This window comes from Cygnus atratus, unplaced genomic scaffold, assembly GCF_013377495.2.
Source record: "Cygnus atratus isolate AKBS03 ecotype Queensland, Australia unplaced genomic scaffold, CAtr_DNAZoo_HiC_assembly HiC_scaffold_154, whole genome shotgun sequence".
Lineage (NCBI taxonomy): Eukaryota > Metazoa > Chordata > Aves > Anseriformes > Anatidae > Cygnus > Cygnus atratus.
Genome location: NW_026109747.1, coordinates 1 through 21,206, shown reverse-complemented (window position 1 = coordinate 21,206; position 21,206 = coordinate 1). Strand labels below are relative to the sequence as shown.

Below are 21,206 nucleotides of genomic sequence, written 5' to 3'. Positions count from 1 at the left end.
CTGCATCCAGAGGATGCCTCTGAGCCTCCCACGTGCTGCACAAGCACAGTGCAGGCTCTGCCTCTAAAACCACAGCACAATGTTCCTGTGGCCATCAAAAGGAAGCACTTCAGAACAGGAGCTGATGAGGACAGAGGGGCCTCCCTGTGGTCTGGAGAGTGGTAGGACCCAACGCAGACTGCCTGGCACAGGCAGGTAACACAGTCCAGGTGCCTGAAGAAGACTACAGCACGAGTGGATTTCAATAACCATTGCTTTCTCTGCTCAGCACATGATTCACCTCATGATTAATGGCCTACAACACATCACTTGTCTAAAAGCAGAATTCTGAACTAGTGTTTAAATGTATGTTGATATTTTGTACCTGTATGGGTTAGTTTGAAAAATTTCTTACTAGTGTTGTGATGCCTGATGCAGGATGCAAGGGAGCAACTGTCTCACTGTTGGAAGCTCCCCCTCACACCAAAGAGCTTAACATGTTTTTAAAAGGATTTAGACATTACTGACTCGTATGGCATTCTGAGTGTACTAAAACTGGGCCCATGAGGAAAAAAGGCCTCTTGGGAAGCTACTGTTGTGCTTGCTCCTTGCGCTTGCAACGTCTTCTGAAGCAGCTGGCACTGGCCAGGGCAGAAGATGCAGTGTCGGATGAGACCACGGGCTCATTCCTGTTTATTCAAGGCAAAACCTGGAAAATGGGCAGAAATTTCTGCTAAGGTGCTCCAGGTGTAGGCAGGTACCACAGGACAAGGAGAGGCGGCCCTTTGGGGACAATTTGGGTGAGCCATTGGGCCACGCACGGCACCAGCCCTCGAGGCCACCTGGGACGGCACCACCACACGGCCCCAGACCCGTCCCCTCCGGGGCCGCCATCTCAGGGGGTGCCGCCCGAGGGGAAGGGGGCAACGGGCGGCGGCAGAGGCGGGGACCCCGCTCATGGCGGCCGGGCGGCCATGTGGGGCCGGCGGCCGCCCCCTGCGCCTCGGCTCCGCGCCGCCCCGCTCCGCCCGGGCCGGGGGAGCGAGGGGAGCGCCGGGGGGCGGCAAGGCGAGCGGGGCCGGCCGGCCACGGCCCGGCGGGGGTGGAGGGGAGCGGCGGCGGGGCCGGAGGGGCGCGGAGCCACCGCGGAGGGGCGGCAACGGGGTGGAGAAGGGGGGGATTTGCGTCAGTGAGGGAGCTGCGGGCGGGCGGGCGGAGGGACGGCCGGCCGGACAGACGGCCGGAGGGAGCCGGCGGAGAGGCAGCGGCCGGCCCATGGAGCTGCTGAGCCCCTGCCCCGCGGCGCCCTCGGGCTGGGCGCTGCCGCTGCTGCTCGCCCTGGGCGCCGGGCTCAGCCACGCCACCCCGCACCTGCGGTACTCCCGGCCGGGCATCCCGCAGCAAGTGAGTACCGCGGAGCCCCCGGGGGCCGAGGCGAGGCGAGCTGGGGCGAGCCGGGACGGGGCGTGCGGGATGGGCCCCCCCCTCGTCGCCTCCGCCCCGGGGTGATGCCGCTTGTCTCTCCCCCCCAGGAACTGGTGCGCCTACATAGTGAACAGGAAACGTGAGCTGCTCGGTGCTGGACGGGACGGAGAGCTACGTCCAGGCCCAGTACAAGTGCGCCTGGAATGAGTTTCCCTGCCGGCCGACCCCGGTGTAAGTAAGCCGAGGAGGCGACCCTGGGAGGGGAAGCGCTTGGTGGCCCGAAAGCCCTCCCAAGCGAGAGCCCCGTGGGCCCCGTGGGAGAGCGGTGGCTGCGCTTCCAGGGGCTCGCTGCACCCCAAAACAGGCCGGACGGCGGCGTACCGCTCTCTGGTCCCTGGTCCACAGGCACACGCCCCGAACAAAGCGCTCGCTTTTATTGCAAACATAAGGCTGCCGGAGCTAATTAGAGCCAGATTGAGTACGCTGAGGTGTACGACGCGTTTGCTGTGCGCGGACCAAGGGTGGGGAGCTGCGCTGGCACACCGTCCCGCAGCCCCACACCGCTGCCACGGGCGGCCGAGCGCCAGCACCTGCTGGGAGCACACCAATGCCCCCTGCCCCGGGCTTGGCAGGGTGAGCATTGCTCACAGCAGGTCTCCTGGGTGCCCCACAGCTAGATCAGTGGCTAACAGAAGGAGAGGCAGGAGCACGACCCAACGCGTTCACCATTTCTGTCTCCTTATCAGTTGTACTGTACGGGGAACAGGCAATGCAGAGATTCCTGCGCGGCATGGTGTGAAGTGTGATTTAAGCTTCATGTGACTGAGAGCAACTGCAGGGAGGGGGAATGGGCTAAAGTTGCACCAGGGGAGGTTTAGGTTGTATATTAGGAAGAACTTCTTTACTGAAAGGGTTGTTAGGCAGTGGAATGGGCTGCCCAGGGAAGTGGTTGAGTCACCACCCCTGGAGGTCTCTAAAAAACGTTTAGATTTAGAGCTTAGTGATATGGTTTAGTGGAGGACTTGTTAGTGTTAGGTCAGAGGTTGGACTTGGTGATCTTCGAGGTCTCTTCCAACCTAGATGATTCTGTGATTCTGTGAAGCCCACAGGGTGACCTGCACATTGTTCTGTATGTAGCAAGGCTGTGTGATCTTGCAGGTAGAGCAGCAGTCGGGACAGCTGCATCACGCTCACCCACTGGCTCATCCCCTTCCTCAGTTTCCCCACCTGAAAAACAGTAATAGTTGCACTTTTTATTGGAAAGCTGTACGGGATAAGCTTTCTGAAACTCTCTCACCTCCGGAAGTCAGGGGTTGGACTCCCACAGATATCGGTGGGATTAGGCTTACGCTTGGACTGACCTGATGGTGAGGACAAATAAGTAGTTTTTATTTCGACATGAGAAAGTGAGGAGGCAGCGCCATCAGTGTACGCAGCCCATTTCAGAGCACCCAGGACACAGCAGTACCAGCTGCCTCCTCACTTTCTCATGTCGAAATAAAAACTACTTATTTGTCCTCACCATCAGGTCAGTCCAAGCGTAAGCCTAATCCCACCGATATCTGTGGAGTCCAACCCCCTGACTTCCGGAGGTGAGAGAGTTTTCAGAAAGCTTATCCCGTACAGCGTTCCAATAAAAAGTGCAACTATTACTGTTTTTCAGGTGGGGAAACTGAGGAAAGGGGATGAGCCAGTGGGTGAGCGTGATGCAGCTGTCCCGACTGCTGCTCTACCTGCAAGATCACACAGCCTTGCTACATACAGAACAATGTGCAGGTCACCCTGTGGGCTTCACAGAATGCACAGAATCATCTAGGTTGAAGAGACCTCGAGATCACCAAGTCCAACCTCTGACCTAACACTAACAAGTCCTCCACTAAACCAGTATCACTAAGCTCTAAATCTAAACGTTTTTTAGAGACCTCCAGGGGTGGTGACTCAACCACTTCCCTGGGGCAGCCCATTCCAATGCCTAACAACCCTTTCAGTAAAGAAGTTCTTCCTAATATACAACCTAAACCCTCCCCTGGTGCAACTTTAGCCCATTCCCCTCCCTGCAGTTGCTCTCAGTCACATGAAGCTTAAATCACACTTCACACCATGCCGCGCAGGAATCTCTGCATTGCCTGTTCCCCGTACAGTACAACTGATAAGGAGACAGAAATGGTGAACGCGTTGGGTCGTGCTCCTGCCTCTCCCTTTCTGTTAGCCACTGATCTAGCTGTGGGGCACCCAGGAGACCTGCTGTGAGCAATGCTCACCCTGCCAAGCCCGGGGCAGGGGCATTGGTGTGCTCCCAGCAGGTGCTGGCGCTCGGGCCGCCCGTGGCAGCGGTTGTGGGCTGCGGGACGGTGTGCCAGCGCAGCTCCCCACCCTTGGTCCGCGCACAGCAAACGCGTCGTACACCTCAGCGTACTCAATCTGGCTCTAATTAGCTCCGGCAGCCTTATGTTTGCAATAAAAGCGAGCGCTTTGTTCGGGGCGTGTGCCTGTGGACCAGGGACCAGAGAGCGGTACGCGCCGTCCGGCCTGTTTTGGGGTGCAGCGAGCCCCTGGAGCGCAGCCACCGCTCTCCCACGGGGCCCACGGGGCTCTCGCTTGGGAGGGCTTCGGGCCACCAAGCGCTTCCCCTCCCAGGGTCGCCTCCTCGGCTTACTTACACCGGGGTCGGCCGGCAGGGAAACTCATTCCAGGCGCACTTGTACTGGGGCCTGGACCGTAGCTCTCCGTCCCGTCCAGCACCGAGCAGCTCACGTTCCTGTTCACTATGTAGGCGCACCAGTTCCTGGGGGGGAGAGACAAGCGGCATCACCCCGGGGCGGAGGCGACGAGGGGGGGGCCCATCCCGCACGCCCCGTCGCCGGCTCGCCCCAGCTCGCCTCGCCTCGGCCCCGGGGGCTCCGCGGTACTCACTTGCTGCGGGAGCCCGGCCGGGAGTACCGCAGGTGCGGGGTGGCGTGGCTGAGCCCGGCGCCCAGGGCGAGCAGCAGCGGCAGCGCCCAGCCCGAGGGCGCCGCGGGGCAGGGGCTCAGCAGCTCCATGGGCCGGCCGCTGCCTCTCCGCCGGCTCCTCCGGCCGTCTGTCCGGCCGGCCGTCCCTCCGCCGCCCGCCCGCAGCTCCCTCACTGACGCAAATCCCCCCCTTCTCCACCCCGTTGCCGCCCCTCCGCGGTGGCTCCGCGCCCCTCCGGCCCCGCCGCCGCTCCCCTCCACCCCCGCCGGGCCGTGGCCGGCCGGCCCCGCTCGCCTGCCGCCCCCGGCGCTCCCTCGCTCCCCCGGCCCGGGCGGAGCGGGGCGGCGCGGAGCCGAGGCGCAGGGGGCGGCCGCCGGCCCCACATGGCGCCCGGCCGCCATGAGCGGGGTCCCCGCCTCTGCCGCCGCCCGTTGCCCCCTTCCCCTCGGGCCGGCACCCCCTGAGATGGCGGCCCCGGAGGGGACGGGTCTGGGGCCGTGTGGTGGTGCCGTCCCAGGTGGCCTCGAGGGCTGGTGCCGTGCGTGGCCCAATGGCTCACCCAAATTGTCCCCAAAGGGCCGCCTCTCCTTGTCCTGTGGTACCTGCCTACACCTGGAGCACCTTAGCAGAAATTTCTGCCCATTTTCCAGGTTTTTGCCTTGAATAAACAGGAATGAGCCCGTGGTCTCATCCGACACTGCATCTTCTGCCCTGGCCAGTGCAGCTGCTTCAGAAGACGTTGCAAGCGCAAGGAGCAAGCACAACAGTAGCTTCCCAAGAGGCCTTTTTTCCTCATGTGCCCAGTTTTAGTACACTCAGAATGCCATACGAGTCAGTAATGTCTAAATCCTTTTAAAAACATGTTAAGCTCTTTGGTGTGAGGGGGAGCTTCCAACAGTGAGACAGTTGCTCCCTTGCATCCTGCATCAGGCATCACAACACTAGTAAGAAATTTTTCAAACTAACCCATACAGGTACAAAATATCAACATACATTTAAACACTAGTTCAGAAATTCTGCTTTTAGACAAGTGATGTGTTGTAGGCCATTAATCATGAGGTGAATCATGTGCTGAGCAGAGAAAGCAATGGTTATTGAAATCCACTCGTGCTGTAGTCTTCTTCAGGCACCTGGACTGTGTTACCTGCCTGTGCCAGGCAGTCTGCGTTGGGTCCTACCACTCTCCAGACCACAGGGAGGCCCCTCTGTCCTCATCAGCTTCTGTTCTGAAGTGCTTCCTTTTGATGGCCACAGGAACATTGTGCTGTGGTTTTAGAGGCAGAGCCTGCACTGTGCTTGTGCAGCACGTGGGAGGCTCAGAGGCATCTCTGGATGCAGAGGTGATGTGGGCATTGGTGTCCACAGTGGCTTGCACACTGCCACTACTTGTCCAGCCATGGGCCCTGCTTGTTCAATGCTCCCTTCAGCAGTACCGGTAGCTTGATGGGCTTCTGCATCATCCCTCAGACATAACTGCTCATGGGACCGTGCAATTGGCAGCAGCGAGAAGCTGAAGTGTTAAAAAAGACAACTGTTTCTTCTGCATTTTTGTTTATCCTCAAGCCAGACCCCTGATCCAGGCTCCAGCAGGAGCAGGGGCTGTAGGAGTGTGTCAGGGCTGCACAAGGGGTACAGGGTAGGGGCTTGGGAGCCCTGTGTTGAGGGGTAAAATCTTGAAAGTCACCAAGCCTGGACTCAGCACAACCGAATAAAGCTGCGAGGCTGTGGCAGCACAGGCTGCTCCTGCCAGAGGGAAAGAAGAGAAGGGAAGGAGGGAGCAGTGTTTGGGTGGAGAGCTGAGAGGTCAGGCAGCTACCATGAGGTCGATGGAAGATTTGGGAGAGATGACTGCTGCTGCTGAGTGTGATCCCAGCCCAGCCACGTGCTCCAAAGCCTCCCTTGGCCACAGCTGCCTCTCTGGCTTTCTAGGTCTCAAATAAAGCAGGCAGCAGGGCCAGGCCCTTTCTTCTGCTCTAGGCAATGGCCCACTTTCAGCTGTAGACCTGGTTTGTCTGCCCAGACTTGCCCAAACAGGCAGGTTTCATCTGCTGGTCTTGCAGTCAACCTCATCCAACTGCTTTGCTCACTCACCCTCCGAGTCTGACAGGAAAATAAGCTTTACACACAGAAGTCAAAATTATGCTTTCAAACTGTTTTTTAAACAATTGTCTCACTGGCAACATACACTAAAGCTTTCTGCCCACAACCCCCAAGAAAAACTTGTCCAACTACAGGTGCGCAACGATACTTCACTGGTGATAAGCAGAAATGGAAAAAATCTAAGGTTATTGCAGTCATTTCAGTGCATCCTGTTTCACCTGAAAAAAAAAATGGAATCCTCCTAACAGCTCTGCAGCTCCTTTGGAGAGAGTAATACGTCACTGTCTAAGAAACTACGCCTCAGGCAAAGGTTAAGTAATTTACTGTGCCACTGTTTGCATTTGCACATAGCATGACATTCAGGCATCATGATTTGTGCTGCAGAAATTATTTGGAGTTTCTCCAGCCTGAAGAAAGCAAGACTACAATTCAGTCCCTAAAAAGTACAATTGAAGGCCCTTTCTTCCTTTTTCCCCTCACCCATCCAGTCAAGGAGCTCTTGAAGTTGGTCCTTTTCCAAAAGTGATGAGCAACGTGGAAGAGCTGTATGTCGTCCCACAAAGGGAAAGTCATTAAATAATGGAAGACTGAGGTCATGCCCATCTTGAGAATGACTGCACAGGACAAAAAAAATAACAGGCTGATTTTAAACGAAATGAGCAGGAAACAACAGCATGTTGCCATACACAAAGCATGGAGCTTATGTCTTGGTGAAGGAAGACAAAGCAGGTGTGACTTGATTTGCCATGAGGGCACCCTTCTGACCTGCAAACTGAAGACTTGCCTGTTTACAGGATCAATGTAATCAAGGATCAATGTAATCAGGATCAATGTAATACGGGACATGATTAGTATGGAGAGTCCCTGTAGCCTTCTTGCTTACCTCTTGGATGTGGCAGGTAATGAGCCAGGAGTTGCCTGTAAGTGCAGGACCCTGTCCTTGGAAAAATATTTGTTTACTCGGGAACTGTGCAAGAAAGTCTCTTCTGTTTTCTGATATAGAGGAGTTGTCCCTTTGCTGTCTGGATCAACAGGTTTGTAATATTATGAAAGTGGACTTCGATAGTATTTACTGCATTTACTTTGCCATTACTTTAAAAGGACACGTGAGGCTTCTTCTGCTACAAAGCATGGTGTATCTTTGTTTCATTCGAACAAACCAGAACAATGAAAAACAAAATCCTGCAGGACCCTTCACTGCTCCTCAGTGACACCAGAGATCTGTGGGAACTTGGATGCAAATGCTATGGCAGAGAGTGAAGTTTTGTGTGTGGCTGTGTGGTGGCTCAGTAAGGCAGTGACAGCAGAGGATGACTTGTGCTGAGAAGTATTGAGCTGAATGGAAATGGATGAATTTGGGCAGATGTTTAGAATTTACTTCAACGCCTATGATATTCACACTGGGCCTATGATATCAGCTGATACAAACAGCAACCAGAACACAAATTTGGCTTTGCCAGGAGAATTTTCAACTCAGGTGCACACTGAACATGTGCTTCAAGCTCTGCTCATGGCTGCATTTTTTCTATGGGTGTAACTAGCTTTATTTCAGGGTGTAAGTATTAAGGTTAATATTGCTTTCAAGGAGACAGCAATGTTCACACTTTATTTTTCTGTGCCACATCCTCTCGTCTCTGAAATTCACAGAAATCCCAAGACAGATTTTTCTTACAGTACATGGAAAGCATCCTGAACCCCTCCCTCCAAAAGGAGCGTGTAATCTGCAAGTGCACCGAGAAGGGCTTTGGTGACTGGAGAGGTCATAGCACGAGTCCCTGGAACACAGAGATCACAGATGTGAGTCCATAATCTCTTTAAATTATTTTAAAGTGGATCTTCCTTTACTGAGCTGCCTGGCTGTGTTTTCAGCACCAAGATCAACTGTGCTTTCATGCTTCATAACAGGATAATGATGAGAAAATAGCTAGGGCCATGTGCAAGGGCCTGCCAAAGAGAAAAGTGCATAGAGTGGGAGGGCAGAATAAATAGCAAAAACATTATCAGAGTATTTACTACAGAACACCAAAAGATAAATGTGTCTTTAATAGCATGCTGCATGGAGAGGCTGCCTGTTCTCCCTTTTGCTGCATATTCATCTTAACATCAATATTAACATTAACAATTATAATTGGAGTCTATTATTGGTGTCCTTCAACCTTTCTCAGGTCAGATAATGAGCTTGTTTTTCAATATATTTTTTAAATGATTCCTCACTGCAAGATTTGGGTTTCAATTTTGAAAATTCTAGCTGTAGTCACCTGGCTGAAATCAGCCAGACGCGTATTTAGCTGTGAATGTTTAATGAAAATTAATGACCGAATGAAAAGTTGACAGATGTTAATGACAGATGTTAATAAAATTACTATCTGTAAAGAGGTAAACTTTGGAGCATGCAGAGAATTCGCCAGCACGGTCCTGGCCAGTGCTCAGGGCACATCTTGGCCCAGCTGAATGCTGTAGGTCCCTGTCTAGGCTCTGGTGGTGTGGTGTTCGTGTGGGCTCCATGGAGCAGGCCTGGGGTTGTTTCAGCAAATGGGTGGGCAACTTGGCTGCTACATCCTGTCTTCCTTTGTGTTATTTCCTTTTTGGAAAACAACAACGACAATAAACAACAAACAAAACACACACACACACACAAACAAGCACAAACATTTGTGCTAGGATAACTTCTTTAGACAGAAAAACAAATTAGTGTTTTACAAACAGCCCGAACGTTGCCCAGTTGTGTCCATGTGTTTGTATTAAAAGTGACACTGTGTATTGTCAGAATTATGGTTTTGGCTAGAGAACGAACTAAACAACTGCTCTTCCCTGGGAACAGGTACCTGAGCACACCATTACAGTCTGCTGAAGGCTTCAGGCCCAGGACAGCAGAGATCAATATCCATTATCCTGCACCAAGAAGAGGGTTGGTGAATTGCAAGCCACAAGTATTTCACGCTTGAGAAATGTTGTATCTGCGTTGTACTGAATAGGCGTGATTACTAAAAACAGGAGAAATAGTGATTAAACTCTCCATTGCTTCCGTAGGAGATACTAAAATACTCTCCTGTATTACAGCGTGCGAGGACTGAACCCACTGTTACCATGGGGTTCCTGGCACAGCAAGGCTGGAGCCTATGCGGAGAGAAGACATCCGAGTATAAGAAAACAATCTGAAGGAAATATTTTAATTCTCCACAAGACCTCTCAGTGAAGAGCCCTGAGTGTGGCTGACACGTGCACAAAGGTGGAAGAAGTTAAAGGGCACTGGAAAGAAGATCAGAGGAGATTGGTATTTCTTGGCAGACAGCCTGGGGGTTGGAGAGTAGAGGAGGTATGGGGAAGAGATTTCTTTTTGTGCCTGCTTATCTTACGCTTGTTGAAATTGGCAAGTGACTTCAGTGGAGAAGATGCATGGTGCTTTTGGTTCTTTCCACAGCTATGACCACTCTAACCTGTGTGTGAAGTGGGGCAAAGTTGGTTCCTACAAAGCTACATCTGCTGACTGCACACAGACCCTCCAAAAAACCTGTTGACAACTAGCTGAAATGTACTTAAAGGACCAAGTCCAAAACAGCATGCTTTTTTTACCCTTGCTGTAAAGAGTTTCTTCCAGTCTCGCTTGTTATGAAATCAAGAATTGTCATACGTGGTTATAGACATACTTATTACTTTGGTTTGGATACCTCACCTCTGATGGTAGTGCAATATTTCAGTATAAAGAATAAGAATCTCTTCCTGAAAACAACAGGCAGAAATTATTCACATAGATAAGACCTAAAATTGTAATTCATAACATCTTTCTTGCTTCCTTGGAGAAAAGAACTCCCAGCCTAATAATTATTTTCCAATTAAGAAGAAAAAGAGAGTGCTATTTTTAAGGAGACACTTTGTATGTTTCTTCTAATTCCTTTTTTTTTTCTTTTTTATTTGAAATCATGATTAAATTTTAAATTTAACTTCTTTTGAAGTTGCACACTGTAAAGAAGATTTAGGGTTCTTAAAGAAAGTTTGTGTTTTAAAATGAGCTAACCAAACACAAAAATGCCAGGAATATTTTAAGTAAGACCTCATTAGGTAAAGACCATGACTGCAAATATTTGTTGCCTCTCTGCAGGCTCATCGTGTTTTTAGAAGAGGATTTATATAGGCTAACTCATTTTTCTGCTTCAGCCATTTGGACACTCAGCAAATTTCTTCAGCTTCTCTAGTTTCTCCCTGTTTGCTCCCTCGTAGAACACACCGCTCGTTCTTTATCCTGTGAAATTTCACTGAGGTTATAGCAGCTCTTAGATGCAAGAAGCAAAATAAATAAAGGCAAGAACAAAACCCCAACCTCTTTTTTCTTCTGCCTTCTCCAGTCTTATATTTTCACTGCATGCCGGTGGTATGTGGCTGTTCTTAATCTCAAAAGCTATGACGCAAAACATATGAGGACAGCTTCTGGTGAACAAAGCGAATGACAGCTCCGGGCCCCCAGTGCCTGCCGCTGGTGGTACTGCTCACAAGAAACAAAACTATGGGGAGGAAGGGGGAGGAGAATCCCTTTTGGGAATCACTCTCATTATCCTTCCCCAAGGCAGAATTCTGCTGAATCACTCACCCTACTCAGTCCCTGAAGGTTCATTCTTATGGGATGATATTGGCAACCTCCTACGAATACAGGATGAGGCTGTCATGCTTTTATCTGCAAACAAACCTACTAAATGAGCACGACTCCCTCTACAGTAGTAAAGGTATCACAATCCAGTTCATAAAAATGAACACGTAGGTTCTACCCAAAGGAGTTTACAGTCAGATCAGACTCAGGCAGCAAATTTTATTCTGCCTGTTTCCAACACACCTGTAAGCTCCAGTACTGTCTTGTGACAAATCATATCTATTTTAACGTAATATGAAATGCAAAAAAAGTATCTGATGATTTTTGCAGTTGCTTGTGATTCCCTTGTTATCCTTCGAGAATTTCAAAGGAAGTGGCAATTTAAAAAATGAGAAGTTGAGAAAAAGGAAAGAAGAAGATGCAGTGAAGTGGCTGCACAACAGTGTAACTGGGGATGAGGTGCAAAAAGGTATCGGAGGTAAGAAGGTGGGAAAGGAGGAGGTGGCGAGTACAGCAGTGTAAGGATGGGCAGGGTCTTGCTCTGTTCGTAGCTCAAATGCCGTGAAACATTATTCACACTTTTGCCTTACTGTATTGCACTTTCTTTCTAACATGAATTTCTGTTCATTTGGACTGAGAGGAAAGTGTCTGTCCTTCCTCAGCCCCCCTGCCTGCTGGGGAGCGGCGAGCCGCCAATGTTGCACTGGTGAATCCTAACTGCCTACTGTACCAATGTGTGGTTGCAAGACAAATGTATCAAGAAGCATATTAAACTGGAAAAAAAATGAAAGTTTGTATTTATTTTGCTCATAATTTCAAAAAAAATTATCTGTGTTTGTTCTAGAGATTATTATAGAAATTAATCTTGAGAAATGTTTCTCACTGTGTCAAAATTATGTGTTTAATCATCGTGGTAATCAGACTGCAAGACCCATTTGTATTTAATTTCTCAAGGCTGCAATTAAATAAGCTGGTGATAGCAGTGCTCTGTTTTGATCAGTTAAGCACTCCAAATCAGCCGAGGGCAACCTCCTTAAAGCAGGTAATTACTTCACTCCCACCAATTTTGATGGGAGTTAAAAGCCTGCATCTCCATGAGAACTAGAGATTAACCACCCAAGATTTGTTTCAATCAAACCTCTGTCAGATAACATCACTGGATGCATTCATTTTGTCTGTGGGCGTTTCGAGCCTCACTGTCAACTTTCTCCTGCAAAGGTAGTTTATTTAAACAAAACCAAATATTCTTCTGTTCAGACATGCTAGATTAAAACAGTGAGGGCAGTGGCTTGGTCGGCACATTGCATAGAGAACGGGGAAGTACAGAGGTATAAAATGGTCTTGATTATTTCTTTCCAGTTGTCAGAGGTGGGTAGGTAGGTTTAAACACCTGCCCCACAGCAAGCAGTAAGCCATGGAGGTAATTGCAAGTAGTGGAACGTGAGGAATACTGAAATATATATTTAAACTCTCTCACCTCTAACCATTGAAGTTTCCATTCTTAACCATAAATATATCAACACTTTTTAGAACATCTCAGAGATTTCAGAAGTAGATACTTAAGATATTGAAGTAGATACTTAAGTGGTAAGTTTTCTGGGAGATGAGTCCAGCTCAGTTTTCAATTTCATTTTTCCCACTTGCGATCAAAACCTCAGGTGACATCAGTTCCTCTTGAGTCTCTCAGACACATCTTACACTGACGTCCCAATGACCATTCTTGATCAGCCGCTGACTTGTATTTGTCTTTTACTGTTCAAAGGAAATCCCCTTTGCCAAAAGAGGCTGTATCTTTTATATAATTTTAGAAGAACAATGGTTACAGGAATGACGATTGATGGAAAATAAGTTAAAAAACGATGAACGCTGCTGGTGTGCTTCCTGTGTGGCGGACTGAAAAACGATGGAGCAAATGACTGTAACACTTTCACTGCACAACAAGACTATATGCAGTAGTGGTGAAATGAACTCATGATTTTAGAATACTTGAAAGGACACAAGATATGAAGAATTTATGTATAGCAGTATGTGTTCAAGAATGACTCGGTCATGGACTCAATTCAGGGGCATCTGGCATTATTTACAACATTTACTTCTACTTTTAAGAACGCAGAATTCAGGCCTGAAGAGTGTCATATAAAATATTATTACCTTTTTCTTTTATGACAGTTAAAACTTAACCCAAACATTAGGATGAACTCTGTCAGGGATTGTTAATACTCTCTGTGCCTGTTGGTGTTAGGCTTTTCTGTTTATTCCCTTCAGCAATTTACAGAACAACACAATGGTGTCATTACTGCAGTAGGATAAGAAATAGTCAGGGAAGGAATCCTGTTGTTTTTATATGTACCTGGCAGCAGTGCTGGAGGATCTGAACAAAATCAGAGCTCCACTGTCTTCAGTGTTTTACAGCCACAAGCTTTGTGCCAAGGCCTGGTGTCTACAGAAAGTTTTGCCACTTCAGTTATAATAACAGTGTTAAAGCCAGAAAAAAATCTGTAGATACAGATGTGGTTAATGTGCATAAACCAGTGCAGCCTACTTCAGTTTGGGAAGTGGTTAAACTCTGTGCCAGATGAAATTCCCCGTATTCCAGTGTAACGGTACCTCTGCTGAGGGCTGGCGTTGGGATGTAGGGGGAGGCAGCGGGAAGGAAGCAGAGAACAGTCAGGGAGTTTTGGTTGTTTCTTTCACATTGTGTACCTGTTTCTGAACGAAATTAAAAGTTTACTCATTATTGCCTTTTAAATGTGCATTGTCTATCCCTTTTCTCCTTTCAATTTTAAGCGTGGAGCTATAGGAGAGTCTCTGCTGTGAGATATTGCCTTACTTTATGCCAACCTACACATTCATTCTGAACTGTTTTTCTGATGTTCCCAACAACAGAGCACTTAAAGCAAGCATTCAGTTAATAAATCGTACCAGCTCATTGCTATTGTTTCCCTGAAATCCGTCATTAACAACTAGTAATAAAGAAATAATGCAGCAGAGGCTGTAGCTACAGAGATATATTCAACCTATGCCAGGGGAGAATAAAGCGTCTGAGGGTACATGAGGATATTTCCAAATCAGAGGGCAAAGAAGTCACTGCAAATTATTACAATGTAATTTTACTGCAAGTAGTGCACGACAAGATTATAGGGACAGTTCTCTTTCACATAAGAAGATATCTGTATCTAGAGCATATCAAGTAAGCCAAATGTCCTAGAAACATCAGTGAAATGTTTAATTAGTTTTAGATAAGTTGCAAGAACCACTTCAGTGACTACATCCAGCGAGAGCCAAACATTCACTGCCTCTTGTGTGAGTTGTCCTGTTTGCTCTGAAAAAGTGGGAATGCTCCCAAGACCTTACTCTTTGAGAAGTCTGACTAGTTCAAACGGACTTGATAAGATACAACAGTGAGATCCTGATGGAGAGCAGCCTTGTCTTTGTTAGAGTATGGGATGTATTTTGTTTTATCAATCTTCTCTCCAAAAACGTGGCAGTAAAAGTAGTCCCTATGACTATTGTGCCTTGTTTGTCTTACATTTCTTTTTAGTATTGTGGAGTTTCATGCATTTTGTGTTTTCATTCAAGCTCCAGTTCTGGAATTCCAGCGTGACTTGAGCAATTCAGATTGTATTGCAAGAAAAAGTTAGTTCTGGCATTCCCTTGCAGAGAGTGATTTGAAAACCTGACTCACAACCGTCCTGCAGTCTCAGAAACAAGGCGGCAGGTACCAAGAATTATACGCTTTTTAAATCTTATGACTTTTAAGCCAATCTCCTGATTCATTTTGTTGCAAGGGCTTTGCAATATCTTTATCCAGCTGCTTCTGACTTCCAACTCTCCTCTTGAGTTGCTGTTCTGGAGTTGGCAATGAGATAATTCTAAAGCACTATTTCCAATGTGGCATACCAAGAGGCAGCGCAGGCTTTAACTAACTTCTCTAACCAGTTATGGAATCACAGTTCTTCGTACTGCTATCTTACAGTTCAGCCTTAATTTACAATTAGTTTATTCCATTTATTCCTTGCGTGCAAGATTTCTCTGGTAAACATCATTAATCTATGTTGAGTTACTCGTCTGAAACTTATTGAATAATACTTACTGCAGTGTAAAATAAAAGACACTTCCCCTTCTTTTTCCATCAATTCAATCTGTGGTGACCAGGTATCTATATTTCAGCTCCCGTCTAAATCTACAGACAGCACTTCATGTATGAATCATTTCTTGGTGACTTGCAAAACTCTTCTGAGATGAGTAAGTAAGTGTTCAGTTTTTATAATTGCTTCCAGGTTTTCAGGTTTTAGTGATTCTAAGTGTGAGGAGCTCAGCTTAAAATTCAAGCCTAAATCTTTTGCATAGATATACCCTTTTGTTTTTAGAGAGTTACCAAAATTAAAAAAAAAAAAAAAAAATGCCCACAGCCAAACATTGCAACATAGGTTGGACACACATCCAGGGGTGGAAACAAAGCAAGCCTTTTCTACAGACTGTGTCTCTAGGGTCTGGTCCTGTTTTGCAACTGGCAAAATATAGTTATAAAAGATATTACACTGACAACAAACCTAATTAGCTGCTGTTACGGACAGGGTTGTCTTGGGCCTTTTGGAGGCTAGGGGCCTCTTCAGGATCCAGTCTGTGCAAAGCACGCACAGTCTGTGAAATTGAGCAAGAGCAGCAAGCATTGAGTTGTTTGGTATACGTGCAGTTGGTGTGGTAGCCAGATTTTGTGGCTATAGCAGTCAGTGATCAAGTCTACTTGACACCACCATCTTGTACACAAATGGGAACCGAAAGAGCCACATTATAGTATTCATTGGATGGAAATCCAATGGGTTGAATTTCAAAAGTATAGAATAATCAGGAACCCCCACAGGAGTCCACTGCATTAGTATCTACAGGAATGAATCTGATTTAATCACCTTTAATTTCTGTCCTGGATGATAAGACCATCCAGGGTCTTAAGCAGAAGTTTAGGAAAGAAAAAAAAAATCAAGTGAAATGACATCCAGTACTTCATCTTCAAAGCCTTTCTGATCCTTTGGCAGAGATAATCTGATAGTTCTTTTTCATCCTAAAGACTCTGGTTTCCATTTTACCTTTTGGAGGAATATTTATGTTTACCACTCACAAAGCCCTTTCTTAATCTTTACTAAATAAATATATATGTACAGAGAAACAGCAAGAATTAGAAAACAGTTCTTTTTTAAAGGTCTGCAGACAGAGAAAATTATGCAGATAAAAGATCTAGATGTTACGCATTCTGAGATGGGATTATTTGTTTTTCACCTAAGTGAATGTTAACTAGGCTTGACTACTGCGCTCTCTGTTTCTCTCTCTCTCTCTCTCTCTCTCTCTCTGTAGTTACTTAGTCAAAGTATTCCAAGACCAATAATGGGCATTGCCTAAAAACTGAGGAACGTTCTCACAAGTTTCCTTTTTTCCCAGGAATCAGGAACACTGCTTTAAGGAGGAAATGGAGATGTACAGTCAGTGTGCACAGAAGACATGGCAAGTAGGCTCCAAAGACAGAGCAGACTTAAAAGTGAGAGCTGTGATTTTGAAATTCATGAACATTTGGAAAGCTGAGAACAAAAGAACAAAGTAACAATTAATAAGCTTGCTGATTTCCAAAGTTTTAACTGTATTGTAAATGTTTTGCAAAATATCATTTTAATGCAGAACGCTGAACTTTCTGCTTTGCCAACCCAGAAAAAAGAGCCCAGATTTCTTTCCAGTTCTCACCCCCCAGGAAGATGGCGTATTTGTCATTACTATTTTTCACATGCAATCTCTGCACATGCAGGAATGCTTTTCAAACAAAGGAAAGGCTCACATTTCAAGTAGTACTGTGGAAAATGTTCCATATAGTCAGCTCCTTGACACACTGCATTGATGTGTCAGCATGTCTTTGTAAGGCTCTGGAACAGTCTTGCCAACAAAGCTAACCAGCAAACTCTTTGACCCCAAATTCCTCTATTCCGATAATGTTATCATGCATTTGACATGGGGTCACTGTTACTCACTTACATAAAGGAAACTTTCAGAAGAGGAAATGGGGTAACACTTATTCGTGAGAAATCCAGTTTGAAATGATAACATGGACTCAAATAATTCATAAATATCCTTTTGTTTCATGGCTATGCTAGTTTTCTTAGGGCAAGAGGATCTAATTTTTTTTTTGAAAAATTCTGACAGACCACTTGAAAACATGATTCTGCTATTGAGAAGATCAATCTGAGAAAGCAAAAAGAAAAGAAAAAAATTGGGAAAAATACCATTTTGTTCAATATCATGAAGCATGAATGAGGTTTGAATTGCCTTAGTAGCATCCCTAGTGGAAGCTGGAACAAAACCAAATCTGAATAAATTGTGCTAATTCCAGATAATTCTATTTGCCAGCAGTCTAACAAAAGCATCCATGTTCTGCTCTTTCTCCGAACCTGGCAGAGACCCCTCCAGACCCTCTGAGAATGCAAGAGTTCATAAGTTCACTTGTTATTTGCACTTCAACACATTTTGTTGGAATAATGTTTCCAATCTTTCTTTACAGCAGAAGTCATACATATTACCATTCAAAGATAAGAGTAAATAGAGCACAACTTCAGAAAAAAAGTCAACATTAACTTTTAAAATGTACTTTTGGGGCTTAAGAATCAGTGCATCAATATTTAACGAGTAACTTCTCCAGAATACCTGACTTTCTGTTTGTAAGGTACACGAAGTATATCTGCTTATACCCGTGGTTTCTCTTTTTCCAAGCCACTGAACATTTTCTAGAAATTACTGCTTACACTTCTGAAATATTAACATAAAAATGACTCAGGCTTGTATAGCCTAGAACACACGTTCCCACACTATGATTCAGGGAAGAGTAATTGGATAGCTGAGGATTAGAAGGCTCTGTCTCTTGGTCACACACACACGAAAGGAAGATATGAAATTTTAAGAATTGGAGTGTTTTGTTTCCCACCAGAAAATGGCTTATTGTACCTCCAAACCTTGGTTTAAAATTGATACTTCCCCTGTGACCATTCAGTGACTCAGGAAAGTATGTGATCATAAATGAGGAAAAGTGGTCCATGAAGTCCTCTGGGACATTATTCAGCCTGAATAATTTGAAAATCCACTGCGTAGAGATGTTGCAATGTATAATCTCCAGAACCCTAGATTCGAGCCTAATCTGTAAGTGTGGAAACAGAACTAGGCTGTTAGGAGTCTCACTGGTAGGGTAGTTCATAAACTTACCACAGCAATTCTGTGTAATGTTGATAGATGTGTCCTTCTCTCAGTTCAGTATTAACATTATTTCTTGCATACTTATCTGGGATTTTATTTGTAGGAACTCCAGCAGTTTCTGCTTTTATGCTTGTCTTCTCTGTGCCTTCGTCATCTATTTCTAGAAAAAATGGAGCTGAGACTTTTGAGGATACGTGAAGTCATCTGTTGGTAGCCTCCACAGTTAGCTCATCTGTAACCCAAGCCACTTGGATCTTGGACATGCGTCTTGCATCCAGCACTGAACAGAGGGCCTAACAATGTCATGTCTCCTTTTGGAGATGTGGAAATTCAACCAAATTTCAAAGCATAGATATCTGATTCCTTAGCCTTCTCCATCGCTTACACACCCTTCCCCACCTCCTGGCACACACTCCTCCATTCAAAGTTCTCTGGAGGCTCTTGTTTATGTTTGAAATATCTGGGCACATGTGGGACACAAGAGTTCGGTAGAGGAGACTCCAACGATGTCACAAGTTTATGCTCAAACACACAGGTGATAGTTAAGTGGAAAATGTAAAAACCCTTTGGCTTTGTGTAGTGTCAGACAAGTACACGCTTCCTTCCAGCACTCCCGCTGGCCTCACAGCATTTGCAGAGTACAAGAGGACAAGAATGGTCAAATCTCATGCAGGTGGATGCTCTGATGATGACTCTCAGGCAGGGTCAGTTCTGTAGGTAGATAAAAATCTCTCTCCAGAGTCCAACTGGATAAGTCACAGTCTTGGCCTTGACCACCCACTTTCAGAGGGACTTTTTTTTCTTTCAAGCTGTGCATGACAATAAACTGCTTTGGCATCTGGAAGGCTCTCCACTCAGAATGTAATTACAAACATTAAAATGGTGGTTAAAATGTCAATAAAGGACATGATTAGTTGCAAAGCTTCCACATGCCTGTGTAACAACACTCCAACAGCAACTCACCACTATTTAGTAATTGCTCTAACCATCCCCATTTTTACCATACTCTTACAGCAGCTGACTCAACCAGCCTTGCTGTATACCTTCAAGTCAATTCAGGGTGGACGGTGGTGGATGACAGAGATAAGAAAGTCGCTATGCTGAAGACAGCTCTCTATTGTTAATCTATCTGTCAAAACTACCATTTGCCACAAAAAGCAGGCTCAATTTTAGAGTATGTGGCTTTTTTGCATGTCTACCAGTCTTGATTATGCTTCCACTTCAGCATCTGTGCTTTGATTTCCCTCCCTGAACTGTTACGTATTGCTAAAATTACTCTCCTGCTTGCTTCTGCCTAAAAGTCCCTGACACCACAAGGACTTCTAACCGTCCCCTTCTCACTATTCACAGGACACCCTCCCGCACTAGAATTGCCCCCGGGACTCTGCTGAAGAAAAGAAGCTCTTGAGCAACTTGCAGAATCGCCTCTTCCATGTTTCTGAAGAATTCTTTTCACTGCATTCCTCGGCTGTCATGAATTGCACAACCAGCTCGTCCAGCTCGAGCAGAGCTGAACACTGAGATCTGTATCTTCCGACAGAACAGTCATTAACTTAGGTCGTTACTGTGCCACACGTACATGCGTGCTAAACGATCCTTAAAGATCCTTAGAGTTAAGAAACTTGAAAGTCTTGAAAGTAAGATGAAGTAGAACACGCCAACCCACCTTGCCTGTTTACTATGAGGCAGTCTTTAATTCCATACTAATTTTATGATTTCATTTCATTTTCATTTCATGTCATTTCATTTCATTTCATTTCATCTCATTTCATTTTCATTTCTCTAATGTATTTTGAATCCAGTCGTAAGAATACAGTGAAAGCATGAAGCTATATGTAATGTGAAATATTTGTTTTCACTAGCCCCCTTCAGCTGCTTAGTGGAGCATGCTAAGGTCTGGAGCTTTTTGGGATCATTGCCATTAAACTAAGTAGCAATGACTTTTAATTCAATAAACCAGTTTTTTATTCAGCAACTTTTAAACCTGCCAGGGTTCTTGTGAAAAATGCGAATGAGAGTTCCAACAGTCGTTCCAAACATGTAGGTCAATTGGGGGAAAAATTAATTTTCTTGTTCTAAAAATCAGGCTTGAATGCAACAATTTGTGTATTTCTTGCATGACATGGTCTAGTTAGTTTGCCAGTTATATGATGAGGGATAAAGAAGGAGTGAATAATAGGAAAGTACAGCCAACTAAATGTCCTCCACACAACTAGTATGTAACATTCCTTTGCTAAAAAAAGTTAGCATTATATAGTTTAGGCAAAATTCTTGGACTGTGTTATTAGATGTAAAAAGTAAAAAAATAACCTTACATGATTTGTTCTTGTGTACAACTTTATCAAACTATTAGTGTGTGTTCGAAGATGGTGAAAGGTCTCGGGGGGGGGGGGGCGGGAAGACGTATGAGGAGCGGCTGAGGTCCCTTGGTTTGCTCAGCCCCGAGCAGAGCAGGCTGAGGGGAGGCCTCATGGCGGCCTGCAGCTCCCTCACGAGGGGAGCGGAGGAGGGCAGGCGCTGAGCTCTGCTCTCTGGGGACAGCGACAGGACCCGAGGGAACGGCATGGGGCTGGGACAGGGGAGGGTCAGGCTGGGTGTTAGGGAAAGGTTCTGCACCCAGATGGTGGTCGGGCACTGGGACAGGCCCCAGGGCAGCGGTCACGGCACTGAGCTGCTGGAGCTCAAGAAGCGTTTGGACGATGCTCTCAGACATCTAGGGTTTGATTTTGGGTGGTCCTGTGGAGCCAGGAGTTGGACTCGATGTCCTTGTGGGTCCCTTCCAGCGGGTTATTCTGTGATTCTGTGATTGTGTAAGCCTGGAAAAGAAATAGCTCTACCATAGTAAAATATTTAAAATTCTTACAAATAGAAGGAAGATCTATTCTTTATGGCCCGTTTTTATGTTGCAAGTGACTTGCATGTTGGTTGTGTGCCTAAACAG

At 46.3% G+C, this 21,206-nt stretch overlaps 1 protein-coding gene and 2 long non-coding RNA genes across 3 annotated transcripts; 2 read left to right on the top strand and 1 right to left on the bottom strand.

Moving 5' to 3' along the window:
• Positions 1 to 3,811: 3,811 nt before the first annotated feature.
• LOC126913673 (EMILIN-2-like) lies at positions 3,812 to 4,459 on the bottom strand. The gene is made up of 2 exons (XM_050716661.1): positions 4,318 to 4,459; positions 3,812 to 4,189 (listed from the first exon to the last, which is right to left on the bottom strand). The coding sequence occupies exons 1-2, from the start codon at positions 4,443 to 4,445 to the stop codon at positions 4,057 to 4,059; spliced, it is 261 nt and encodes an 86-aa protein (XP_050572618.1). The 5' UTR covers positions 4,446 to 4,459; the 3' UTR covers positions 3,812 to 4,056.
• Positions 4,460 to 8,129: 3,670 nt separating this feature from the next.
• On the top strand, positions 8,130 to 11,640 carry LOC118256767 (uncharacterized). Its single transcript, XR_004781323.2, has 3 exons — positions 8,130 to 8,253; positions 9,517 to 9,772; positions 11,369 to 11,640. It is a non-coding gene; the product is annotated as an uncharacterized LOC118256767 (long non-coding RNA).
• A 3,008-nt stretch (positions 11,641 to 14,648) lies between these two features.
• On the top strand, positions 14,649 to 16,569 carry LOC126913672 (uncharacterized). Its single transcript, XR_007709344.1, has 3 exons — positions 14,649 to 14,756; positions 15,209 to 15,283; positions 16,475 to 16,569. It is a non-coding gene; the product is annotated as an uncharacterized LOC126913672 (long non-coding RNA).
• Positions 16,570 to 21,206: the final 4,637 nt, after the last annotated feature.